The following is a 20854-nucleotide window of genomic DNA, read 5'->3' as shown; positions in this document are numbered from 1 at the left end:
CACTCACCAGGTACGGAGTTTGACCCCACATACGAGGATCGAAGATGGTGGGGCTGTTTTTGTCTGCTTTGCATCCTGGCGCAGCACGACAGGCAGTGGACGTGATCATCTCGTTCTCGGTGAATCGTTCAGTCTGCTTGCCCGATAGTGCCGGTCTCACCTAAGACGACCCGGCATCGGTCAGCGTTGGCAGGACATGAATGTTGCTGAAGTTCTACCACAGTAAGCGCATATTGCCTGGAGTATTCCCGAACGCAAACGATATCGCTCCATACTGTTGCTTTGATGGGGAGGAGCAGAGGATTTAAAACTGGAGACGGTGAGACGGTGTTCCCTTCGATGCCGACCACAACCTCGCCCGGTCTGCACTACCATTGCGGCGAGAGGGTGGAGCTGAGAAGTCTGGGCTCTACCAAGAGTCCAAACCCATGTTGTAGTCGTGCTGCATCTGGTGATCGACTCCAGATTGTGGGGAAAGGAAGCTGGTGGCATAACAGACATTTATTTTTCGAAGTGATCTCGTCAGATCAGGTTCAGTCCAAGTGTTCCCGGCTCTTGGGTTGACATACTTGAATACCGACGAAACTGCTCTTAGTTTTGATCCTTCTCTCGACATTCCTACTGTTGCAACTTGTGCACTTCAGTCATCCAGGCGAAGACGTACCGAGACAATCCATTATTCCGTCCACACCTTTCCGACTCCGCACGGAGTAATTTCAAGTGCCGAAGTTTTGCTATCACGAAGTGACGCCGTCAGAGGAACCATCGAAACCATTTACCTACCAGGTAGTAGCCGACCACGAGACGTTTGAAGGAAGTCATCCAGCTTTGACTGGCTTAAACAACATCCAAAATGAACAAACTCGACGAGCTCAAGCATAACCTCACCGAGGAAAAGCTTCAAAATGAAAAGGTACGTCGTCCAACCTTTCCCATTGCCGTATGTCAAGCATATCATAATGGCCATTCTACAATTCTGCATTGGCATCTCCCTCGAATATTACAATATGATATGTTGAAGTCCTAACATCTTCCCCAGCCATCAAACGGCACCGTCTCTCGAGGCCCTTCACCCAATCGAGGTCAATCTCTGCGTGACGTCGACGCGGTAGGCCCAGATGGCGAGGACAAGAGAGAATGGCAGAAACAGAGAGGTATCGACCGGTCGAAGCAAGTCAAACTCGTCAAACTCAGCCATATGCGTTACCAGCATCCTGACTTGAATAAAATCACCACCTTCTTGAGAGGTACGTCTTTCGCATTCCCAGCATTTTCCCACCACCCCTATGTCCCATCACTATCTCCATCACCATCTCCATCACCATCTCCATCTCCCAACAAAGTGCTGACGCGGAAGTCCCACAGATTTCGGCATGCACGTCACCAAAAAGGGCGATGGCGAGAGATGGTTCCGCGGCTACGGACCCGATCAGTACGTTTACTACGCCAAACAAGGGCCGAAGAAGTACCTCGGCGGTGCATTCGAAGTTGAGTCGCGCGAAGAACTTGAGAAGGCCATGAAAATACCGGGCGCAACGGTGCTGTCAGACGGCATCGAGGAGATGAAAGACGCGCCCGGCGGCGGGTACATCGTGACGATTGCCGATCCCGAGGGCTTCCCCGTCAATCTCATCTACGGCCAGGCTGAAGTAAAGGAGGAGCGTGCGAAGCCCGCGAAACTGATGCTGAACGACGAAGTCGACAAGCCCAGACAGAAGGCTTTCCAGAGATTTGACCCGGGTCCGGCGGAGGTGCATAAAGTGAGCTACCCCTTTTTTCTCTCTTTTCCTTCTTTTCCTTTCCTACACCTCATCGTATACCGCCGGTTCTATCTGGCTTCATGGTACTGGTGGTTGGTATGCGTGCAAATTGGGCAGTAGGTGCTAATGCCGTCTCTTGTTTAGTTGGGCCATTTCGGTCTGAACGTCGAAAACTTCCCGGCCCAAATGGAATGGTACACGAAGAACTTCAACATCGTGCCCTCGGACATCCTGTACGTGCCGCTGGACAAGATCGACCCGGAAACCAACCGGCCCGTGCGCAAGGAGGTCGCGCTGTTCGGCCATATCGACCGCGGCCAGGACCTGGTCGACCACCACACGTTTTTCATGACGACGCTTTCCCCGGGCGTCGAGAAGCACGTCCACCACTCGAGCTTTGAGGTGCACGACTTCGACACGCAGGCCCTGGGACACCAGTGGCTCGCCGAGAAGAAGTACACCCCCGTCTGGGGCGTCGGGCGTCATATCCTGGGCAGCCAGATTTTCGATTATTGGTGGGACATCAACGGCTTCATGGTCGAGCATTACGCCGATGGGGATCTGGTCAATATAGATACGCCCATGGGCTATGGCCCGGCCGGGCATGAGGGACTCGCGGTCTGGGGCCCCGATGTGCCGACTGAGTTCTTGGAGTAGACGGGTAGGTGTGTGCCATTGCAAATGCGATTTTGGCCCCGTGTCTGTTCTGTTAGTGTCTGTGTTTTGTGTGTTTTCTTAAGGCTGTGGATGAAAATATCTGAATAAGGAGAGGCGACGCCCTTGGATTCCATGGGACAGGTGCAGAATGGACTCCCAACGACCAGACTACAAGGGACTACCTTAGGCATGGATGAATGTACTTTCTTCCAGACTCAATGACCAAAAAGTGCTTCTAGAGCAATCGCAGCAGTTTGCTTGAGCCAGTGAGCCAGTGAGCAGACTAAGTTAGAATGTCAGGATACGCTCTTCCTCAGACAGGTCTATTTTATTTTGGTTTACTTAAGAGGTTTTTGTTTTCCTCGATTCCTTCTGTGGTCAGATAACCACCGTCTGGTTTCAAATCTTACTGCCGAGTCTCTCAGGAGTCTGCAAATTGAACTGCCGCCCGCTCATCTTCTTCTGATCATTGTTGGGGTCCTTTAGCCTGTCCCAGCTTACAGCAGGCCCTCAGCTTGCTTCACTCTCGACCACAAGTATCTTCTCGGCTCACCACTGCTCATAGTGCACCTTATTGATCAGGGTGCCGATCTTCTCGATCTCGACTCTGATATCACCCTTGTCCTCGAGCACGACGCGAGGTTGTCGGAAGAAACCAATACCGGCGGGTGTGCCGGTGAGGAAGATGGTGCCAGCCTCGAGTGTTGTGCCTTGGGAGAGGTAGCTGATTTGCTTCTTGATGTCGAAGATCATGTTCCTGTACACAATGGCTATTAGCAAGCGAGCGAGAGTCTAGGAGGGGTTTCTGAACGGCTTACTTGGTGTTACCGTCCTGCACGGTCTGGCCGTTGTAAATGGCCTTGATGCTCAGGGTTTGTGGGTCGGGAATCACGTCCTTGGTGACGAGGACAGGTCCAAGAGGACAACTTCCGTCCAAACCCTTAGAGAAGGACCATTGTGTGGTCAACATCTGCATTGTCCGTGCGGACACGTCGTTGCTGCACGTATATCCCAGCACGTAGTCGAGAGCCTTCTCTTCAGGAATGTCCCGGCCAGTCTTGCCAATTACGACGCAAAGTTCGGCCTCGTAGTCTGAAGTCCCATCCTGCGCGGCTTTGGGGACAGGGATGACAGCCGGGTAAGGGTCGGCGAGGGCGGTGCGAGGCTTGGTAAAGAGGATGGGCGCCTTGGGGAGAGCCATGTTCGCTTCCTACTGAATATTAGCATTGCCTTCAATCTGATGCCAGAAACGAAAAGGGAACTGACGTTCGCATGGTCCTTGTAGTTCAAACCCAAGCAGCGGATATAGTTGCAGTCTTCCGTGGACACGGGCGAGAGCAACTGCTTGACAGTATAGACGACGGAAGTGACTTCAGGAGCAAAGATCGATCCATTGATCAGGTATGCTTCAACCTTCTTGCCGTCGAACGTGTCGAGACCAACATCTCTGCTGGTGTCGACCAATTGACCGAGATGGATTCGGTTGTCTTCGTTCGCAATGAAGCGGATGATGTGGGTTGCTTTGGTCATTTTGGGAGAAGATGCTAGTTCACGAGAGTCTGCAGGACGATGTTTGACGGCAGTAAGATGGAAAGATATGTTGTCCAAAGGAAGATGGTTGTACCAAAATATTCTAGAAGTGAAATATCCTTACCTCAGCCAGGAGTGACTATTGTCAAGTTGCCCCACGGAGTACCTCAGTAAGGCTCTTTGGCCGGCGGTCCCCATGGTTGTTCGTTTTGGTTCGGGATAACCTCGAGCGAACTGATCTGGAACCACCCCGCGGTTGTTGCGGGAGTAAAGAGCAGGGGCGGAGTCTTCTCCGAGTCCGCTATCACAATTCTACTGGTGGAATCGAGGACAGAGGACGGTGATTGTTGAAGTGCCGACGGGGTTGTTGCTGCGGGAGAAATGCACAGGAGGGGTTGATATTTTTGATGGTGGGGTGAAAAACAATGCCGCGGAGAAGGGCCGTCTTTGACCGCGATGACTAAGATAAAATCACGTGATACACGTGCACGTGTTTACCTTGCACGTGATAAGCTCTCACGTGATGCTCCCAATCGAGACTCCTGCCCGCTGCTGTTTCTTGTGGCGTCTTCTTGTGTCACTGGAGTTTGTGAGAAAAACCGAGAGAGGTGCAGTGCAGGTCATGGCCAAGCGAAGTTTTGCCGACGATTACAGTGAAGGTGCTCATCCAAGAATATTGGACGCCCTAGTTCGAACAAACATATCCCAGCAATCAGCATACGGAAATGATGACTTTTGTGCGGAGGCGAGAAGTCTCATCAGGCAGAGTGTCGGTACTGATAATGCATCGGTCTTCTTCGTTACCGGTGGAACAGCCGCGAACTTGATATCCATAGCCTGTTGTCTACGGCCATATCAGGCAGTCATTGCTCCCACTACCGGGCACATTTCGACCAAAGAGGCCGGTGCCATCGAGGCCACTGGACACAAGGTTATTCTTGCGCCTGCGATAAATGGCAAGCTGACGCCCAAGGCCATTCAGTTGGCTGTCAGTGAAAACTCCATGTTCGCACATCAAGCCAAGCCGAGGATGGTGTACATTTCAAATGCAACCGAGACGGGGACGATTTACACGAAGAAAGAACTCGAAGCCGTTGCAGAGGTTTGCAAGAGTCTCAATCTTATCCTCTTCATGGATGGTGCCCGTCTTGCGGCCGCCTTGACATCTCTGGCGAATGATACCGCAATCTCCTTGACGGATATTTACAACGTCACAGACATGTTCTGGATTGGCGGCACCAAAACCGGCGCGCTGCTGGGTGAGGCGGTCGTCATCAAGGATCAGGCGCTCGCCGCAGAATTTCCCTACCACATGAAGCAGCATGGATCGCTGCTTGCCAAAGGACGAATCCTAGGAGTCCAGTTCGCCGAGCTTTTCAGTAACAATCTCATTTTTGACCTCGCAAAACATGCCAATCTTCAGGCAGAGATTTTGTCGGCCGACTTTATCGAGATGGGGATCGAGTTGCAATCAAAGACCGAGACAAATCAGGTTTTTCCCATTTTGCCAAAGACGCTGGTGGATGTGCTGCAGCAGGAATATGTGTTTCATATTTGGGAACGTCTTGATGACGGAAACGTGGTTATCCGGCTGCTAACATCATGGGCTACAGAATACGAACATGTCAAGGCACTCAGTGCGCGGGTAAGACAGTTGATTTGAGGGTGTGATGTACTCGTATGGCGTGGGTGCTAAAGCAACCTTGACTCCGGCGTGGATACCTGAATATCTATGCGACATACATACTAGAGAAGGAGGTCCCAAGTGTAGACTAGAAACTGGATGGCCTCGCGGTGTAAGCCGAGTATTGTGGATGAGAAGCCCGAGTTTGGGGTCAGAAGACGCATCGTTTCGGAAGACGCGGGTCCTTTGTGCGTTCTATTCAGCATTCCCAATCCTGCAGATCCGACCAGAGTTGTTGTGTGCGAAAGGGGGAAGTATGCATTGGGGCCTGATTGGGAGAAGATGAATACCTGGTAAGTGAGTGTGGAACAGATGTAGTCTGATGGTCTACTCGTGCCACAGTAATAGTGGTAATTTAGGGTCTCGCTCACACTGACTTGTTTGGGGCAGCGAGGGCGACGACGTTGAAATCCTCGCCTCACCGTTCATACGAGTCTGGCAACGGTCTGGCTCTTCAGCCGTGTCCCTGGCACCTCTGGCTTTTTGGGTCGACAAAGAGTGGTTCTTCGGGTCATCCCTCTCAAGTAATTGGTCTATCGTACGAGGATCAATCTTGCGGTCGATCACCGAGTCGGCGACTCGATGATATCATCATCATCTCCTTCTCTCCTTTCGACTTCGATGTGCCCGATGTTCTCGATATACCTTGTCCAGCACAGATGGTTTACCTCGTACTCCTTCAACGCTCGGAATAGAGTTTTATATGGCTTCGATCGTATGATTGATCTTCGAGATTGCTTTTGCCCTTCTGTTCATTGGACCTTCGAGGCGTGAGACGCGTGCAGACGTCATGGATTCTATTGGTACGAAGTCAGGCGTCGCTACATCCACGACGCCTTGTCTGATGGTACAGTAAGTGGATTACATAGAATGCCGGTATCCTATCATACGATTGCCGTTTATATTTTCTAGCTCTTGAAGCCAGATCCAGAAGGTCATGGTTGCCGTTTTGCCTCCCTGGTCAGTATCATATAACAGACCCGGCTCCCGCGATCGATGGAATCCGTGGAACGAATCATCCAAGCACCCGTTGATTCAACCAAATCAATCATCATGGCACCATCAGCAGATACTTCCTTCGCGGCTCATGTCTCTAACCAGTTCACTTCCTACGAGAAGGACCGACAAGCATCTTCCAAGGACACTCTCTATGCCACCAGGTGAGATATACGCTGCCTGTTTGCCGCCACTCCTCCTAACATATTCACTAGTAATGGCGTACCCATGCCTCACCCATATGAGACTCAACGATGTGGCGAGAATGGCCCTCTTCTCCTTCAAGACTTCCATTTAATTGACCTCCTTTCCCATTTCGATCGTGAGCGCATCCCAGAACGTGTCGTCCACGCCAAGGGCAGTGGTGCACACGGATTCTTCGAATGTACCGACCCTGCAGACGACTTGACACTGCTCGATCTTTGGAGCGCCAAAGGCAAGACATGCCCTATCACAGTACGATTCTCGACTGTTGGTGGCGAGTCTGGCTCCCATGATTGTGCGCGAGACCCTCGAGGCTTCTCTGTCAAGATGAGAACAGAAGATGGCAACTGGGATATGGTCTTCAACAACACACCGGTCTTCTTCCTGAGAGACCCCGCCAAGTTCCCTCACTTCATCCACACCCAGAAGAGAGATCCGTCCACGCACCTGACCCATGCAGACGACTCTACCATGTTCTGGGACTACTTGTCTCAGAACCCCGAGTCAATCCACCAAGTCATGATTCTTATGGGTGACCGGGGTATTCCTGATGGCTATCGCTTCATGCACGGGTATGCCGGTCATACCCTGAAGCTCGTCAAGAAGGGTGGCGAATGGGTCTACTGCCAGATCCACTTGAAGTCCATGCAAGGGACCAAGTTCATCACCCAGGAGGATTCCTTCAACAAGTCTCCAGACTACTCGCAAAAGGATTTGTACGAGGCCATCGAGCGTGGCGAGTACCCCAAGTGGTCTGTCGAGGTCCAAACCATGACGCCGAAAGAAGCCGAGGATGTGTGGGAGAAGCAAGGCATCAACGTCTTCGACTTGACCCATGTCTGGCCGCAGAAGCAATTCCCTCGCCGCAAGGTCGGTGAAATGACCCTGAACGAAAACGCCATCAATTATTTCGCCGAGGTCGAACAGGTGGCTTTCAACCCATCGCATATGCCACCCGGTGTCGAGCCTTCCGCCGACCCGGTCCTACAGTCTCGACTGTTCTCATACCCGGATACCCACCGCCATCGCGTGGGTGTCAACTACCAACAACTCCCCGTCAATGCCCCCCGCTGCGGCTACAAGTTCGGCAACTTCCAACGCGATGGTGCCATGGCATTCTACAACCAGGGTGCCAGAGCAAATTACTTGTCGTCCATCGATCCCATCCAGTTCAGAGAACGCACCGTCGACCTCGACAAGGCCCATGGCCACTTCCAAGGCAAGGCCGTTACTTTCTTGTCCCAGATCCGGCCAGAGGATTTCAATGCCCCACGAGCCCTGTGGGAGAAGGTTTTCGACGAGCCTGCCCGAGAACGCTTCATCAACAACGTTTCCGGCAAGATGGAGGTGTGCAGCGACAAGGAGATTTTGAAGCGCCAGATCGCCATCTTCCGCGAAGTCAGTGAGGACATCGCCCAAAGACTCGAGAAGGCCACTGGCATCAAGGGTTACGATGGCATCAAGAACATGAAGTTCAACGGGACTCATAACGGCATGGCCACCGACCCTAGCGCCAGGTACGCCAATGGTGTGAGTGCTACCACGGGCAATTTGTTTAGTGATAACAATGGTGCTCCAACGAAGGGGACCCATACTTGATTTGACCTCAACGCACGGATTTCGGGGACACTTTGGCTAGGAAGTTGTATACTAGTATATACCGATACGGTTGGCAAGTAAGCGTTGATCGCCGTGGTAATGACACATAATTATATGACCACAACATTCTTCGTACGGCTAATCCCTATGCCACGGTGCTACTAACTAGCTATGCATTTGTGCTGCTCATAACTCGTAAATTGAGAGGTCCTCCTCCGTATCCTAGTATACTACCCATATCTTCCAAGGCATTTCAAAAAATTGCTATGTAATCATAGTCAGAACACAACACCAGATTTACCAATTCGACCACGTTTTCAAGTCGGCTTCATTCGATCGTCCAGGCTTTCTGCAACACTCGGTTTACCCACGGGCCCAATCCACATGGAGGCGCTGGGGCCATCATCGTCCATATACGTCCACAAAGTGCTCCGAGATATACTGGATTCCCTCGGCGCGGAAGTAGTCCTGCTCCACATACATCAAGTTCGTGGCGTTGGTGTCGAAGACGAGATTCCGCGGCGCCGTGAGACTGTATGCGGGCCAGTGAACGGACGTTACTATCAACAATAGAAAATACACCATATCAGCAGAGGCTTTGCCAAGGCTCACGGCGACCAACCCCAAGAGGAAGGAAAACTTGTCCGCATCGAAAAAAGGAGGAAGGAAAAGCATACCGTTACTGTTATTTCCATTCGGATTACCATCAACAATAAAACTCGCCCACATGCGGGACATGATACTTGCCAGCCGATCATACCTGGGCGGCTTGTTCGCAAAAGGATCGACGGCAACGGAATTGTTATATCCCTGGCCGAGGATATTATCAAACACGAACGCGACTTCCTGGAAATGTGTCGCGCCCGTTGCGGGTGTCACGCCGTTCGGCACGACGTTGAAATGGTAGCTCCAGCTGCTGACATTCTGAGCAGCCCAGCTCTGTGAGGCGAGTCGTCGAGGAGCATGCATGGCCAGGTCGCCACCGTACGCGGATGCACGCTTGTATTGAACCCCGAGAGAGGCTAAGGGCCCAGTAGGTCGACCAGGCAACGTGGCTGGGATGCCGATGGCTGGGATGTCCGGATACAGAGCCGCAATGGTCTGAGCCGTGGATATGTTCGGCCCAAGAGACATGACGGACGCGAGGAACTGCTGAGTCGTGTTGATACCTTTGGCGCCAAAGGCGGTCCCCTCGTCGAAATTCGTGCCCTGCAGAATCGGAACTTTGACGAACTTGCCATCTTGGAGTTGTTTGGAAGCAGACTCGGTGATGAAGTCATGGTCAATCACGGCGCCCCATCCTGGGACCTGGTCCGTCACACTGCTGTTGAGGACAGAGCTGAGCCTCTCGATGGGCACCTTGCGCAGGCAAGCGAGCGTGTTGGACGCGGAGCTGCAATTCGTCGCGTCGGTGATGTTGTTATAGTACTTGTCCCAGGTTGAAGCGTTGGGGTAGGTTATGAATGGAGTCGGTGCGCCACTCTCCATGATTCCAGCACGGAAAAGCTTGTCATCTCGTCCGCCATATGCGACAAGATGTGTCCCCACCGAGTTCCCACCAGCTGATTCTCCCCAAATCGTGACCTGGTCTGGATTACCGCCGAATGCAGCAATGTTCTCCTGGACCCAGTGTAACGCCAGACGTTGGTCGCGGAAGCCCAGATTCGTAACGCCGGCTTTCAGGACGTCGGTGCCGAAGATATACCCGAATGCATGGAGGCGGTAGTTGATGCTCACTCCAATGAATGGCTTGCCCATGTCCACTGACTGCTGGATGATGGAGCTCAGGTTATATCGGGGATCCCTATTTCCGCCCTGATAAAAGCCACCGCCATGAATCCACACTCCAACGGGCAACTTCGCATCAGGCCCAAGCCCGCTGGGTCGAACGACATTAAGTGTTAGGCAGTCTTCGCTAACGATATTGCCCAGAACCCATTGGTCACTGCCATACCCATAGCACTCATATCCATATCGAGTGGCATTCCTGGTATTTTCCCAAGTGCTATTGAGGGACATGGGCAGGTTGAAACGCAGATCATCGACCGGGGGTTGAGCAAAGGGCATCCCGAGGAAGAAGTCCTGGCTGTATTTCGGGCTGTGGACACCATAGTAGCTACCGTTCTTGATTTTGACAGTGGGCGCATCGTTCTGGCGGGCTAGGATAGCTCCATAGGAGGCTGTTGACAGCAGCAAGGTACCAAGAAGGCTCCAAACTCGCATTGCTGGCGATTGTGGCATTCTTTGAGCTGTTTTCTAAGTAGTGGTTTGATCCTGGAGGTGGGAAAATCCAGAGAAACACTGGGAGGAGGGTCACAGAAGGCCATTTTTGTAGTCGAGACCATGACTCTATTCACTTCACTTTTACTCCGCCTTCGCCATCTGTAACCATGTTGTACGGACTGACGTGCCGAAGGAGGAGGAGGAGGAGGTGAATCGAGAGGTGAGTAGTAACCGACGGACTTGCCGATCCCACGAGTCCAGGTTTTCAAGCTTTCCAACTAATTACCCGCAAATGATCCATGATGCAGGCAGGGTTCTGATACTAGCCTTGAAGAGAAGGTGATACGTACCTGGGTACCGATATGTGTCAAGCATCGAGTGGCAGAAGAGGAGAAGTTGAAGAAAGCTTCAAGAAGCACGGGACAAAAGCCCATGATGCGGGCAAGGCTTCCAGGCCCCGATCACTGCGGGGATCCTGACGTGCCACTAACTGGGGGGGGCACCCAGGTAGGGGTTCTGTTTCTAGGTCATTACAGCGTCATGTACGAGTGATGATGGGTGCTAAGTTAGGCATGAACCGCCCACAGCGCCCATAACTTAATCGCCTCCAATGTCCTTCTGACACCACCCCTGTAGGACTGAAGCAAGATTATTACCAGATGTGTATGGTATCAATGAGCAACGCCTACCTGCCTATTGTTAGAATCTACCTCCATGGGTATCGAGAGACCTGACCAGGTAAGGCTGCCAATGACATCAAAGTGCTCCTGACCATACAATGCCAATGTCGCCCGTGATGTCCAGAGAGAGTGGGTGTCACACTACTAGTAGGTAGGCATTCAGTGTGAGGTACAGGCATGTAGTTCACTGGAATCGCAGCAACACTGCATTCACACACTAAATACCAATACTTATCCCTTCCCTTCGAAAGCCCCCCATACTTGTGCCTCACTTAGATTGTCTGAGTCCTGTTTAGCAACCAAGCCCGACTCCAGTCCTACTAGTATCTCAACAGCTACCACCCTTCGACCCTGACCCTCCATTCACCTTGACATCCTCTTCATTCTGCTTCTTCGCGCCCGGAGGTAGCCCAGGCATCCCAATCTTCTCGATCGGCTTCCCATCGACCCAAGTATCGACCTTATCCGGATAGAAGCATAACATGCCCGCGACCTGTCCGCTTTCCAGCGTCGGATTCTTATACCACCACACCACATCCTTGTGCTCCTTCCCATTCACGACGGCATTGTAATAGCTCGCTTCTCCCTTGTACGGACACCCCGTATGCGTCTCGCTAGGCGTGAGATACTCCCACCTGATCGCCGTGCGAGGCAGGTACCACCGACCTGGGAAATTCGTCTCCCACAAGGACATGACGCCGCCCTCGTCGCCTGTGTCGGCTAGACAGACGCCATCGATCTCAACGCGCACTTTGCGGCCGGATGGCAAAATGTCCACGCGGTGATAGGGGTCTTTGGGATGATACAGGACCTGGGCCTGCTCCTCATACCAGGCATCCAGGGCTTTGAAGTCGATCTTGACGTGGCCCGCGAGTTCGGAGTTGAACGAGTCGGGCACGAGGAGTGTCGAGACGGGTTTGCCGCCTTCAACGGACAATTTCGATGTTGACGACTGGATGCCCGAGACCGGCTTGTCGTCCTCAAATTTGGCCGTCGCCGAAAAATCGGATTTTGGGATCCAGTACTGAGGAAAGTATTTGTGCTCCCAGACGAGTTTGGCGTCGGTGGTGTCGAAGATGTACCTGCCGTTCAAGACGCCGCGGACTCGTTTGGCTGTGGGGACGATCTTGGGCCGGAAGTCAAGTTTCGCATTGAAGAGTTTAGAGGCAAGATCTGCGAGGCTGCGATGAAGCGGAATGTCAATCTACAAGCGAAGAACGGCAGAAAACGGAGGGGGCGCTCTTACTCAGACATCCTACGTGTTGACTGGAGGAGAGGTTTTGGTAGGAGAAAATGATTCTGAGTCAGCTGGAGACGTGGAAGTGATCTGGGCGCCAGTTTATCGGGATGAAAGGATGCCCGGTGGTCGAGTTGAGAGGTGCGGTCGTTTGTTGATATAACAAAAACTGAAGGCCTCGCTAAGCAAGCGATACCAAGCTGAAGATGCACAGATCAATTAGTCAGGCTGCCAAAGCACAGAGCAGGGGTCTCAATAGGCGACGAGCGATGTTTGCTAGTTATACGCGCTTGAAGATCAGCCACTGGCGATGGTTCATCAGTAGTCGTAATGGTGCAATCGGAATGAAGAGTAATAGGCCTTTGATCCCTGCTGACTATCGAGTAGTAACAGTCGTGGGGAGGCGGGAGGCGGGAGGCGGTTACAATGCGCTCTCCGCGGTTCCCGTCTGGAATATATCAAAACTTCCTTTTCGGGCGAATGGTAAGTTTGTTCTCTGCCGCCGTAGTATTCTATGAATCTACCTGATAGATCGTCACAAATGTTGTTGGACTCACTCAGAAGTGATCAAGTAAGCAACTCTGAGCACACTTGATCAAAGCAACACTGTAGGCATCGGCCATCTGCATGTGGCCAGACCACAGGTCATGTTTGCTCTTCCAAGATTGGAGCTTCTCAGCATAAACTGCGATTAAAGCTCGCCTGCAAGTTCTTGGGATTACCAGTAATCTCCAGTCATTACGACCATCTGCTCCAGGCGCCGAGTCAAAGGAAGCGCGCTCCAATCTCATCTCATCCTCACAATCTTCGTGGTGACATTCGATGAATCTTGGTATCATCCATCATCCACCACCACAATCAGACACCGCCAATCGGTAAGGGTCCACCAGGATTGCCCCTAAACTTCTCATTCTCGTGATGGACTCCCTTCTCAGAGTCATACTGGTTCTGACTCAGGACGCTAGCCCTGCGTTCAGCCGTGCTCGCTCGTCGCTGATGCTCTTCGGTCTCCTCGTAATCGATCAACATTTCACCGTTCTTGCCAAAGCGATGAGGCTCGTTCTTTGCAGTCCCTACCACTGTGAAGATGTTCCTGGTCTTGTGGAAAATCGCGTCCATCTCTTCGAGAGAGCGATAAGCCGTCTCTGGGTAGAAAAAGTAGACGACTGGGAAGATGAATGCATTGCTAGTATTCACTGTTAGTGCCCGAGTCACAGCATATCCTCACGCCCTAACTCACATGACAGCAAAGATGATATATGTCTTGTACCCGATGCTGGAAAAAGATACCGGGGTTATCATGACGACCATGAAATTGAATGCCCAATTGGCGCTCGTGGACAAGGCGTTGCTGGGTGCTCGAATGCGCAGGGGTACCTCCAAATTGTCAGCACAAGGTTCTTAACGAGGAGAAGAACAGATACTTACGATTTCAGCAGGGTACAGCCATGTCATGCCGAGCCATCCGATGGCGAAGAACGTATTGAAAATAAAGAGGAAGGCGGCGGCAACGATACCACATGCAGTGCCGCCAACCTTGGTCATAACGGCAAGGATGACCATCGAAGCTGACATACCGGCAGCACCGAACAACATGAGCTTTCGGCGACCGACTTTCTCAATGATGAAGACAGCAATCCAAGAGGCCAAAAAGTATTCGGTGCCGTTGCATGCAGCAAGAATGCGCGAAATAAATGGCGTCAATCCAATCTCGTTCTGATATATCGTGGCAGCGTAATATGTGATCAAATTAATACCTGTTTGAATTAGATTGGACACGTGGAACTTTTGAATGAGATTGATACCTGAAATTTGCTGGAAAACTTGATTGACATATGCAAGCGCCACACGATGGAAGTGACGGTCTTCGCCCATGGTGAACAAATCGCGGAAAGTGGCCTTTTGTTGTTCAAGAACCGTGTCCTTGATGGCTGCAAACTCGGACGCAACGTATTTGTCCTCGATGGACTTTTCGGAGAGAGCAGCGAGCACTTCCATGGCTTCCTGCTCATGGCCCTTCAAGATGAGCCAACTATTGCAGAATTAGCGCTCCATTGCTGGGCGATTCTCATGTAGAACATACCGGGGTGATTCCGGAAGCTCCAGAATGAATACAAGGATGAAAAGTGCAAACACGATTTGAAAAGCGATTGGGAACCGCCATGAAGCCTGGTTGTTGATGAAAGAGAAGCCAAAGTCGATCCAGTAGGATATGCAAATACCGCCGGTGATCAGAGCCCCTTCCACCATGACCATTTGCCCTCGACGATGGGACTTTGAACATTCCGACTGCCAAATTGGTACAGTCGATGTATTGAGACCATTTCCCATACCTGTAATGAGTCGACCAACGATGAAATGTGGCAGGCTAAATGCAGTGCACTGAAGGGTTGCACCAATAACCATTATCGCCGAGCCGAGGAAAATTGTCTTGCGTCGACCGAGGAGTTCACCTATCCATATGCATGCAATTGCGCCAAAGAAACACCCGACATTGTAGGAAGCGACGGATATGCCCTGGATCGTCGAGACATGATTTGCCTGACTCTGTGTCAAGCCCGGTCTCGTTGTGTCGATCTCGGGAAAGACTGATGTAAAGGCAGGCAAGGTCAATAGACCACCTGTAACGTATTAGTGAAGGCTTCGAGTCGACGTCGTCCGTGGACATACCCATGACGCCCTGGTCGTAGCCAAAGAGTCTGTCGCATTGTCAGTACGAAGGTCTCGGCTAGAATGTTGCTATCTCACAAAAAATCAGTGCCTGCGATTATCCCGATCGCAACGTTGAGCTTGCTGCCACGAAGGCCCAAGTACCGATTGCGTCCACGGAACAGCTGCATGATGAACGCGTTTTCCTTGTCCTTGATCTTGAAGTACGGGGTCCTAATGTAAAGAGATCAATGGAATATCTTCGAGCGCGTGCGATCCTTAAATACGAATGCACTTCCCTGGTAGTCACCCCAGACATAGAGAGCAAGCGGTGTATGAGGAGCGGACCATAAGAATTTGCGCGTGGAACTGGTAAAGACGAATCTTGGTATCATAGCTCGTAGCATCCTTGATTGACCCAATGCCCACTGTAAGGGATACCGTGGTTGGCTCCGTCAATCCAATACACCCCAAGGACACGTACAAAAGCTCCGATTGTTGCATTGATTGTGGGGTCGTTGAGGATAACGTGGAGTCTGGATCAGCACGACGGATTTTCTGCCGCCTCCGCAGGGTGTGCTTGAACTTGTCGGGTTACCATAAAAGGCAGTTCCTTGGACCCGGAATGATGCCAGTGGCTGTTCAAGCTCGGGACTCCTTAACCCACCGCGATCTCAGGCGAGAGACGACATCCGTGACAGAGTCTGACGACGTTTACTGTGGTACTCGTATGTAGCATTACCCACAACCCCCAGTCTGGGAGAATTGTGTAGGCTCCAAGTATGCTATGCTAAAGCTCGTCTTGCAGGTCCACGTTGGTTTCCACAGCCTCCGGAGTTCCGCCAGGGACGAGTAGTCGTAGTCGTAGGGACACACAAATTATCTCCAGCTCAATGGCTCCTCTTCACACGTGGAATGCCTTGACGATCAGAGCCCGCTATGAACGAGGTCGAGGGCGCTGTACCCATCACAGTGGATAGCGCATTTTTGAACATGAGGAGGGACTCTTTGCCAAAACGTGCCGCGTAAGTATACACTGTCACTTTGCTTTCGTACGAGTGCGAAATAGTTTCACCTTGGTACGAACACTTCGAGGGGTTGCATATACACGGCATGGTCGGCTTGGGGAACAGTCACGCCATGCTACCCCGTGGGACGACAGACCCGCTCCGCAAAGTACTCCGTTGTCCGGCACAGTCTGATCGAAGGGAACGTTGACAAGGTCTGGAGGATTCTTGCTGGCGAGCCGGTCGCCCATCGTTCTAGAGGCAGCTCGGCCTTTCCGAAATAGGCAATCCCGGACCTTGTGCCTCCCAGCCACTGTATCAGCAGCCTCGTGTTAGCTGCGCTGAAAACAATGAGGGTTCAAAGTCAAGACCTACGGGTCGAAAAGCGGTCCATGGCATGTTTCATGCATCTCGGCGAAGCTTTGAAGACGTTGATGAACGATTTTGATTGTTCGGATGACCGCGATTCCTCACTAGGCCAACCCTCCGAAATGAGCAGAACCAAGTGAAAACACGGCCACCCAGGTGCTACAGCTGCTGCAAGGTCTGGAATTGCTTTGTTGGAGGCTGAGAGCGTTGTGCCATCCTCATACTGGCCCTCGAGCTCTTTCCAGAAGCCACTCTACGACGATGCCAATATCTTCGGTTACCGTGATGATCTGGACAATGTTGCTTCGAAGAGCGGCGGTCTTTTCGTCACCACATTGCACCCCGCTCAAGTCATTGACCTCAACCTTCCCATCTTGGCAGATGTTCAAAGAAACAAAAATGAAGGGGCTCTGCCTTCCTTCCGCAAGCCGCCCATTCAAAGGGACATAGATATCTAGCTTTGCTTTCGTGCTGTCAAAGACCGTGTCAAGGCCTACATCAACCGGCAACACATCATTGCTGGCTGCTGTGGTCTTGTTGCTGAGCAGATCGTCCAGTCTGGAGTTGATGGCTTTGATGTTACTACGTTTCGAAAATCTGGCCGGCCTTCCCGACATATTGGTTAATCTGGGATTGTGAGAGGCTGCCAACTCGCCATCTAGTTCAGCATCCGCGAAGTCCACGAGACTTCGTAGAAGACTCCAGACCAAAGCATACTGCCGGAGAATCGGTATTGCCGCCGAAAGTTGTCTTGGATGCGTAAACTTCAGATGTGTTACCGGATAGCACCAAAGCGCGGACGCGTGTTGGGCCGAATGCAAAGCGTATGAATGGCGTCGGTACCGTAGTGGATCGCCTTGGGTGGTGATTGGCAGACACCTGGGCCACCTTTCTTCAGAGGTGCTTTGAGCGCCACGGGCTTTGGTGGTGTTGAAGTGGTCTTGTAAGGCTTTTTGATAGGTCACTGCCAGCTCTTGGTCTATTTCGAACATGGCCAGCTCCGTAAGGGCGGCCGCTACATTCAAAGGTAGATAAACCTCTGGCGACAGGGTGGAAATGAAGTGCATATCCAGGAGGCTAGATGCTTCGTCAACCGGCTTCTCTGTGGTTGCATCATTCGTGTCGGCCTTTCCAGCCTGACCCGAGTCTCCAGCGTGATGGAAAGGTTCGCGCCAGTCGGGCTCCAGCTTTCCAACTTCAATATCGTCGTTCGGTTGGTTTTCTCGCGTAAAGATATCCTCAGACACCCAATCTTGAGTCGGAATCACGAATGGCGCACCCTGCTCACAAGATATTCTTGCAGTGTAGACATCATTATTGTCGGCCTTGTCGTCCTCCCCAGATGACAGTGGCGCATCTGCTCTGCGGCTCCAATAATCGATCGACAGTCCCAGTCTGGGTGTTTGATCCATGTACGGTTTGCCTACGGCGGAACGTCTGAGGTGTTTCCGCGCGGAGGAGGGCTTGAACCTCTCTTTCTCAGCATTCCAGATCTTTTGGAATGCATCGTACAGGCTGTTGACGGCGTTGAAACAGGGAGTGCCACCTTCAATGCGGTCTAGTTGACTGAGGTACTGCAGATTGGATTCGTAGGTCCCCAGGTCTGTCCATCGAGAGATTCCGTCAACTATGGTCAAGGGTTTGAGGTTTTCCTTGAAGATCTGTGTTCCTTGCTCTTGCAGCTCTGCGCTCTCAAGCGTATTAAGCTTGAAAATGACATCTTTTACCCGATCACGATCGACTGCATCGAAAATGACCTCGAGGTCGACTGTATTTCCGGCAATCAAGAGATTTTCCTCGTCGGTCCACAAGGTAGTCAAGCCTTGTAATTGTGCTATTCTCTCCACCCCTTCTCGGGTTACCCCACGACCTGCTACTCGACCTTTGAGAATATCTGCCACCAATTGTATTCTATGCTGACGCTCAGCTGCGGGGTTGGTAGGGCCGCCAGTAGGTCTCAATGAGCTTCCTTGGCCGTTTGTGGTGATGCCTAAACCATCTGCACCACCCGCCAATGGCGTCATACCGGTTGAGCCCATGGAGGCCATTATGGCTGCAGCAGGTGAGTTCAGCGCCAGCAGGTCATCATGCAGCGTGGCAGTCCCGAGGGGAGTAGAGGAGGGTTGGGAGGAGCCACTGACGTGGTGGCCATGGCCTTGGGCCGAGGCAGGAGTCTTGACGGCAGGAGACTTGTAGGAAAGCGGTCGACCGGCATTACTCGACGTTCCAGGACGAGGAGAGGCCATGACTTTGCTCGGAGTAAGATACGTCTTAGGAGTCGAGACTGCCTGCGATATAGTCGGGGTAGCCATGATGCTTTGCTCACGTTGCTGTCCAACAAAAGCGATGTCGCATCTTCTCCAGATCCACCGCCTGTCAGTTGATTCCACCGTGTAAGGCCGTTGTCCAAAGCTTGCAAGTAGCAAGTACGGCAGTTGCGCGCGCAGGTGACGACCATAGGTAGCCACGGCTACTCGGCGTGCATGTGAACATCGCCTTGCCAAAATCCACAATATGGGAATCGTATTGGGAAACTCAAGCGATCCAGCCTTGTCGGTTGGAGCAGTATTACTAAGCAAGGCTGCACATCAACAAAAGACGTCATGAACAGCTTCTCCGAAAAAGGTTCTGCTTCAAATGTCCCTAAACAATTCTATCACAGTTATAACTCTTCCTAATGTGAAGACCGTCCTTCAACTCGTTTTCAGACATCATGAGCATAACATTGACTGCTCGGATGCTACGGCAGGCTCCACGCTTCCCGAATCAGCTCCGTTCTGTGTCAACTCTCAGCAATAACAGTCACATTGTAAGCAGCGTCCTTCCAATTCCATCCTTTTACAGTGTCTGATGGTTCCAACAGTATGCCTTTAGGGACCCTAAGGATCCTTCCTCGCACATCCTCACTTTCCTGTCTACAGAGCCACCTACTCCCTCTATAGCCATAGGCTCGACAAGTCAACTCCCGCCATCGCCGTCATCCTTAAAGGAGAATCCAAGATTTCTTCCTATACTGCAAGCTGTCATGGCCGAGCACGCACACTCAGATCCTTTTGTTCAGTCTCAGGCGGCGGTCATGGTGTCTTCCGCTGGCTTCTCGTTCTCCCAGCCCATGCGCAGGCAGGAGAACGGTTCTTTCGGTGCCAGTGACCAGGGTGGCTACGGTAGCGGCGGTCGAGGTGGTTTTGTTCATGTCTATGATCAACGACGTGTTCCGGACTTCGGACGTATTCCTGACCCAGAAGATATTTTTGGAAGTATTGAAGTCGACGGGAATGGGCAGTTTGTTGATGGTCATGGGAGATACGAGCCCAGTGGAACATATCGCATCTGCACCAATGATGGCATCTTAGGTCTGTCTGACTTCATGAGACAGAAGCTAGTGGACAGGCTGAAACTCCACGAAGCCGCAGAGAGGAACCGAAAGTGACTGGGGGTGATGAACCGGGCCAATCTGCAGATCGCTCCGGACACACCATAACGTCTGCCATTGGGGTCTTGCCGTTCGTTATCGTTAACCCAATATCCGACGGTAACTCCAGCCCTTTCAAAATGCGATTATGAGGCATGCACCAATCACAAAACGAATCACTTCGCGACGAAGTGGCATTTATGTGTGAAGACAACAGGAGAAGACGAGCTCTGAAACATGTGCTTCAATGGGGCAGCGGCAGGCGTCTTCGAGGATGACTCGATCTTCTTCTGCCGCATGAGGCCTCCATCGATGACTCTCGCAGAGTTTCATCCAGGGTGCGGGGAGCTCGTCGATCGACACATGCGGAACGAGTGACCCAAGGCTACACTGCTGAGCTATCGACATAGAATGGCTTGGGTGGGGTTTTTGCGGAATTGTGAAGGTTTATGCCAGTCGATATCCGTCTTCGACCCCAACCGAGAAGAGACTGGAACGTGCATGCACAATATTGGCTCTGCGAAGATGCCGATCTTCCAACTTCCACCTCACTAGACGCACATCAGGTCTGGGATTTCGGTTCTGGCTGGTAGTGCCTCTGTCCCTGGAGTTTAGGGTGTTGGCGAAGAATAGGTACTATACGAAGTACTGTGTACCTAGGTACGTAGGAGTAGTATCGAGGACGATGCAAAATCGGAACCCCGTTGGTTCGATCCGGAATCCACAAGGCTGAGGTCTAGATTCCCATGCGATCCAATTGGAGACCTGCATCCTGGCTCGCTGGTATCCATAACATTAGAAATCCATAAGTGACGAGCTTCTAAATGTCATTGAGACATATTTCTTA

General features: G+C 51.9%; 9 protein-coding genes across 9 annotated transcripts; 4 read left to right on the top strand and 5 right to left on the bottom strand.

Moving 5' to 3' along the window:
* The first annotated feature begins 366 nt into the window (after positions 1–366).
* On the top strand, positions 367–2738 carry PV05_01448 (uncharacterized protein). Its single transcript, XM_013466440.1, has 4 exons — positions 367–913; positions 1040–1247; positions 1366–1760; positions 1905–2738. The coding sequence occupies exons 1-4, from the start codon at positions 854–856 to the stop codon at positions 2415–2417; spliced, it is 1176 nt and encodes a 391-aa protein (XP_013321894.1). The 5' UTR covers positions 367–853; the 3' UTR covers positions 2418–2738.
* Positions 2455–4137, bottom strand: PV05_01447 (uncharacterized protein). The gene is made up of 3 exons (XM_013466439.1): positions 3684–4137; positions 3236–3627; positions 2455–3174 (listed from the first exon to the last, which is right to left on the bottom strand). The coding sequence occupies exons 1-3, from the start codon at positions 3945–3947 to the stop codon at positions 2967–2969; spliced, it is 864 nt and encodes a 287-aa protein (XP_013321893.1). The 5' UTR covers positions 3948–4137; the 3' UTR covers positions 2455–2966.
* A 403-nt stretch (positions 4138–4540) lies between these two features.
* Positions 4541–5924, top strand: PV05_01446 (uncharacterized protein). The gene has a single exon (XM_013466438.1). It carries the CDS (start codon positions 4570–4572, stop codon positions 5608–5610), a length of 1041 nt encoding a protein of 346 aa, XP_013321892.1. The 5' UTR covers positions 4541–4569; the 3' UTR covers positions 5611–5924.
* Positions 5925–6684: 760 nt separating this feature from the next.
* PV05_01445 (uncharacterized protein) lies at positions 6685–8508 on the top strand (the record flags this gene model as incomplete). Its single annotated transcript, XM_013466437.1, has 2 exons — positions 6685–6791; positions 6843–8508. 2 exons carry the CDS (start codon positions 6685–6687, stop codon positions 8428–8430), a joined length of 1695 nt encoding a protein of 564 aa, XP_013321891.1. The 3' UTR covers positions 8431–8508.
* A 40-nt stretch (positions 8509–8548) lies between these two features.
* On the bottom strand, positions 8549–11037 carry PV05_01444 (uncharacterized protein). Its single transcript, XM_013466436.1, has 2 exons — positions 9108–11037; positions 8549–8990 (listed from the first exon to the last, which is right to left on the bottom strand). The coding sequence occupies exons 1-2, from the start codon at positions 10669–10671 to the stop codon at positions 8833–8835; spliced, it is 1722 nt and encodes a 573-aa protein (XP_013321890.1). The 5' UTR covers positions 10672–11037; the 3' UTR covers positions 8549–8832.
* A 377-nt stretch (positions 11038–11414) lies between these two features.
* Positions 11415–12937, bottom strand: PV05_01443 (uncharacterized protein). Its single transcript, XM_013466435.1, has 2 exons — positions 12580–12937; positions 11415–12514 (listed from the first exon to the last, which is right to left on the bottom strand). The coding sequence occupies exons 1-2, from the start codon at positions 12585–12587 to the stop codon at positions 11662–11664; spliced, it is 861 nt and encodes a 286-aa protein (XP_013321889.1). The 5' UTR covers positions 12588–12937; the 3' UTR covers positions 11415–11661.
* A 491-nt stretch (positions 12938–13428) lies between these two features.
* Positions 13429–15410, bottom strand: PV05_01442 (uncharacterized protein; the record flags this gene model as incomplete). The annotated part of the gene is made up of 7 exons (XM_013466434.1): positions 13429–13756; positions 13811–13947; positions 13999–14327; positions 14376–14602; positions 14654–15191; positions 15241–15269; positions 15319–15410. 7 exons carry the CDS (start codon positions 15408–15410, stop codon positions 13429–13431), a joined length of 1680 nt encoding a protein of 559 aa, XP_013321888.1.
* A 1403-nt stretch (positions 15411–16813) lies between these two features.
* PV05_01441 (uncharacterized protein) lies at positions 16814–18907 on the bottom strand (the record flags this gene model as incomplete). The annotated part of the gene is made up of 1 exon (XM_013466433.1): positions 16814–18907. The coding sequence occupies one exon, from the start codon at positions 18905–18907 to the stop codon at positions 16814–16816; it is 2094 nt and encodes a 697-aa protein (XP_013321887.1).
* A 336-nt stretch (positions 18908–19243) lies between these two features.
* PV05_01440 (uncharacterized protein) lies at positions 19244–20824 on the top strand. Its single transcript, XM_013466432.1, has 2 exons — positions 19244–19404; positions 19459–20824. Exons 1-2 carry the CDS (start codon positions 19309–19311, stop codon positions 20023–20025), a joined length of 663 nt encoding a protein of 220 aa, XP_013321886.1. The 5' UTR covers positions 19244–19308; the 3' UTR covers positions 20026–20824.
* Positions 20825–20854: the final 30 nt, after the last annotated feature.

The sequence above is a fragment of the Exophiala xenobiotica genome (assembly GCF_000835505.1).
Source record: "Exophiala xenobiotica strain CBS 118157 unplaced genomic scaffold supercont1.1, whole genome shotgun sequence".
NCBI classification, from domain to species: Eukaryota; Fungi; Ascomycota; class Eurotiomycetes; order Chaetothyriales; family Herpotrichiellaceae; genus Exophiala; species Exophiala xenobiotica.
This window is presented reverse-complemented; position numbering and strand designations above follow the sequence as displayed.

Bases quoted from the DNA above. Each gene is read 5' to 3' on its own strand.
- PV05_01444 (XM_013466436.1), bottom strand. From the start codon at position 10,671: ATGCCACAATCGCCAGCAATGCGAGTTTGGAGCCTTCTTGGTACCTTG. The intron at 8,991-9,107 runs GTATGCTTTTCC...TATTGTTGATAG, and splicing joins GAATGGAAATAACAGTAACG to TAACGTCCGTTCACTGGCCC.
- PV05_01446 (XM_013466438.1), top strand. From the start codon at position 4,570: ATGGCCAAGCGAAGTTTTGCCGACGATTACAGTGAAGGTGCTCATCCA.
- PV05_01440 (XM_013466432.1), top strand. From the start codon at position 19,309: ATGAGCATAACATTGACTGCTCGGATGCTACGGCAGGCTCCACGCTTC. The intron at 19,405-19,458 runs GTAAGCAGCGTC...TGGTTCCAACAG, and splicing joins TCAGCAATAACAGTCACATT to TATGCCTTTAGGGACCCTAA.
- PV05_01447 (XM_013466439.1), bottom strand. From the start codon at position 3,947: ATGACCAAAGCAACCCACATCATCCGCTTCATTGCGAACGAAGACAAC. The intron at 3,628-3,683 runs GTCAGTTCCCTT...AATATTCAGTAG, and splicing joins ACTACAAGGACCATGCGAAC to GAAGCGAACATGGCTCTCCC. The intron at 3,175-3,235 runs GTAAGCCGTTCA...CATTGTGTACAG, and splicing joins GTGCAGGACGGTAACACCAA to GAACATGATCTTCGACATCA.
- PV05_01448 (XM_013466440.1), top strand. From the start codon at position 854: ATGAACAAACTCGACGAGCTCAAGCATAACCTCACCGAGGAAAAGCTT. The intron at 1,248-1,365 runs GTACGTCTTTCG...GAAGTCCCACAG, and splicing joins AATCACCACCTTCTTGAGAG to ATTTCGGCATGCACGTCACC. The intron at 1,761-1,904 runs GTGAGCTACCCC...TCTCTTGTTTAG, and splicing joins GTCCGGCGGAGGTGCATAAA to TTGGGCCATTTCGGTCTGAA.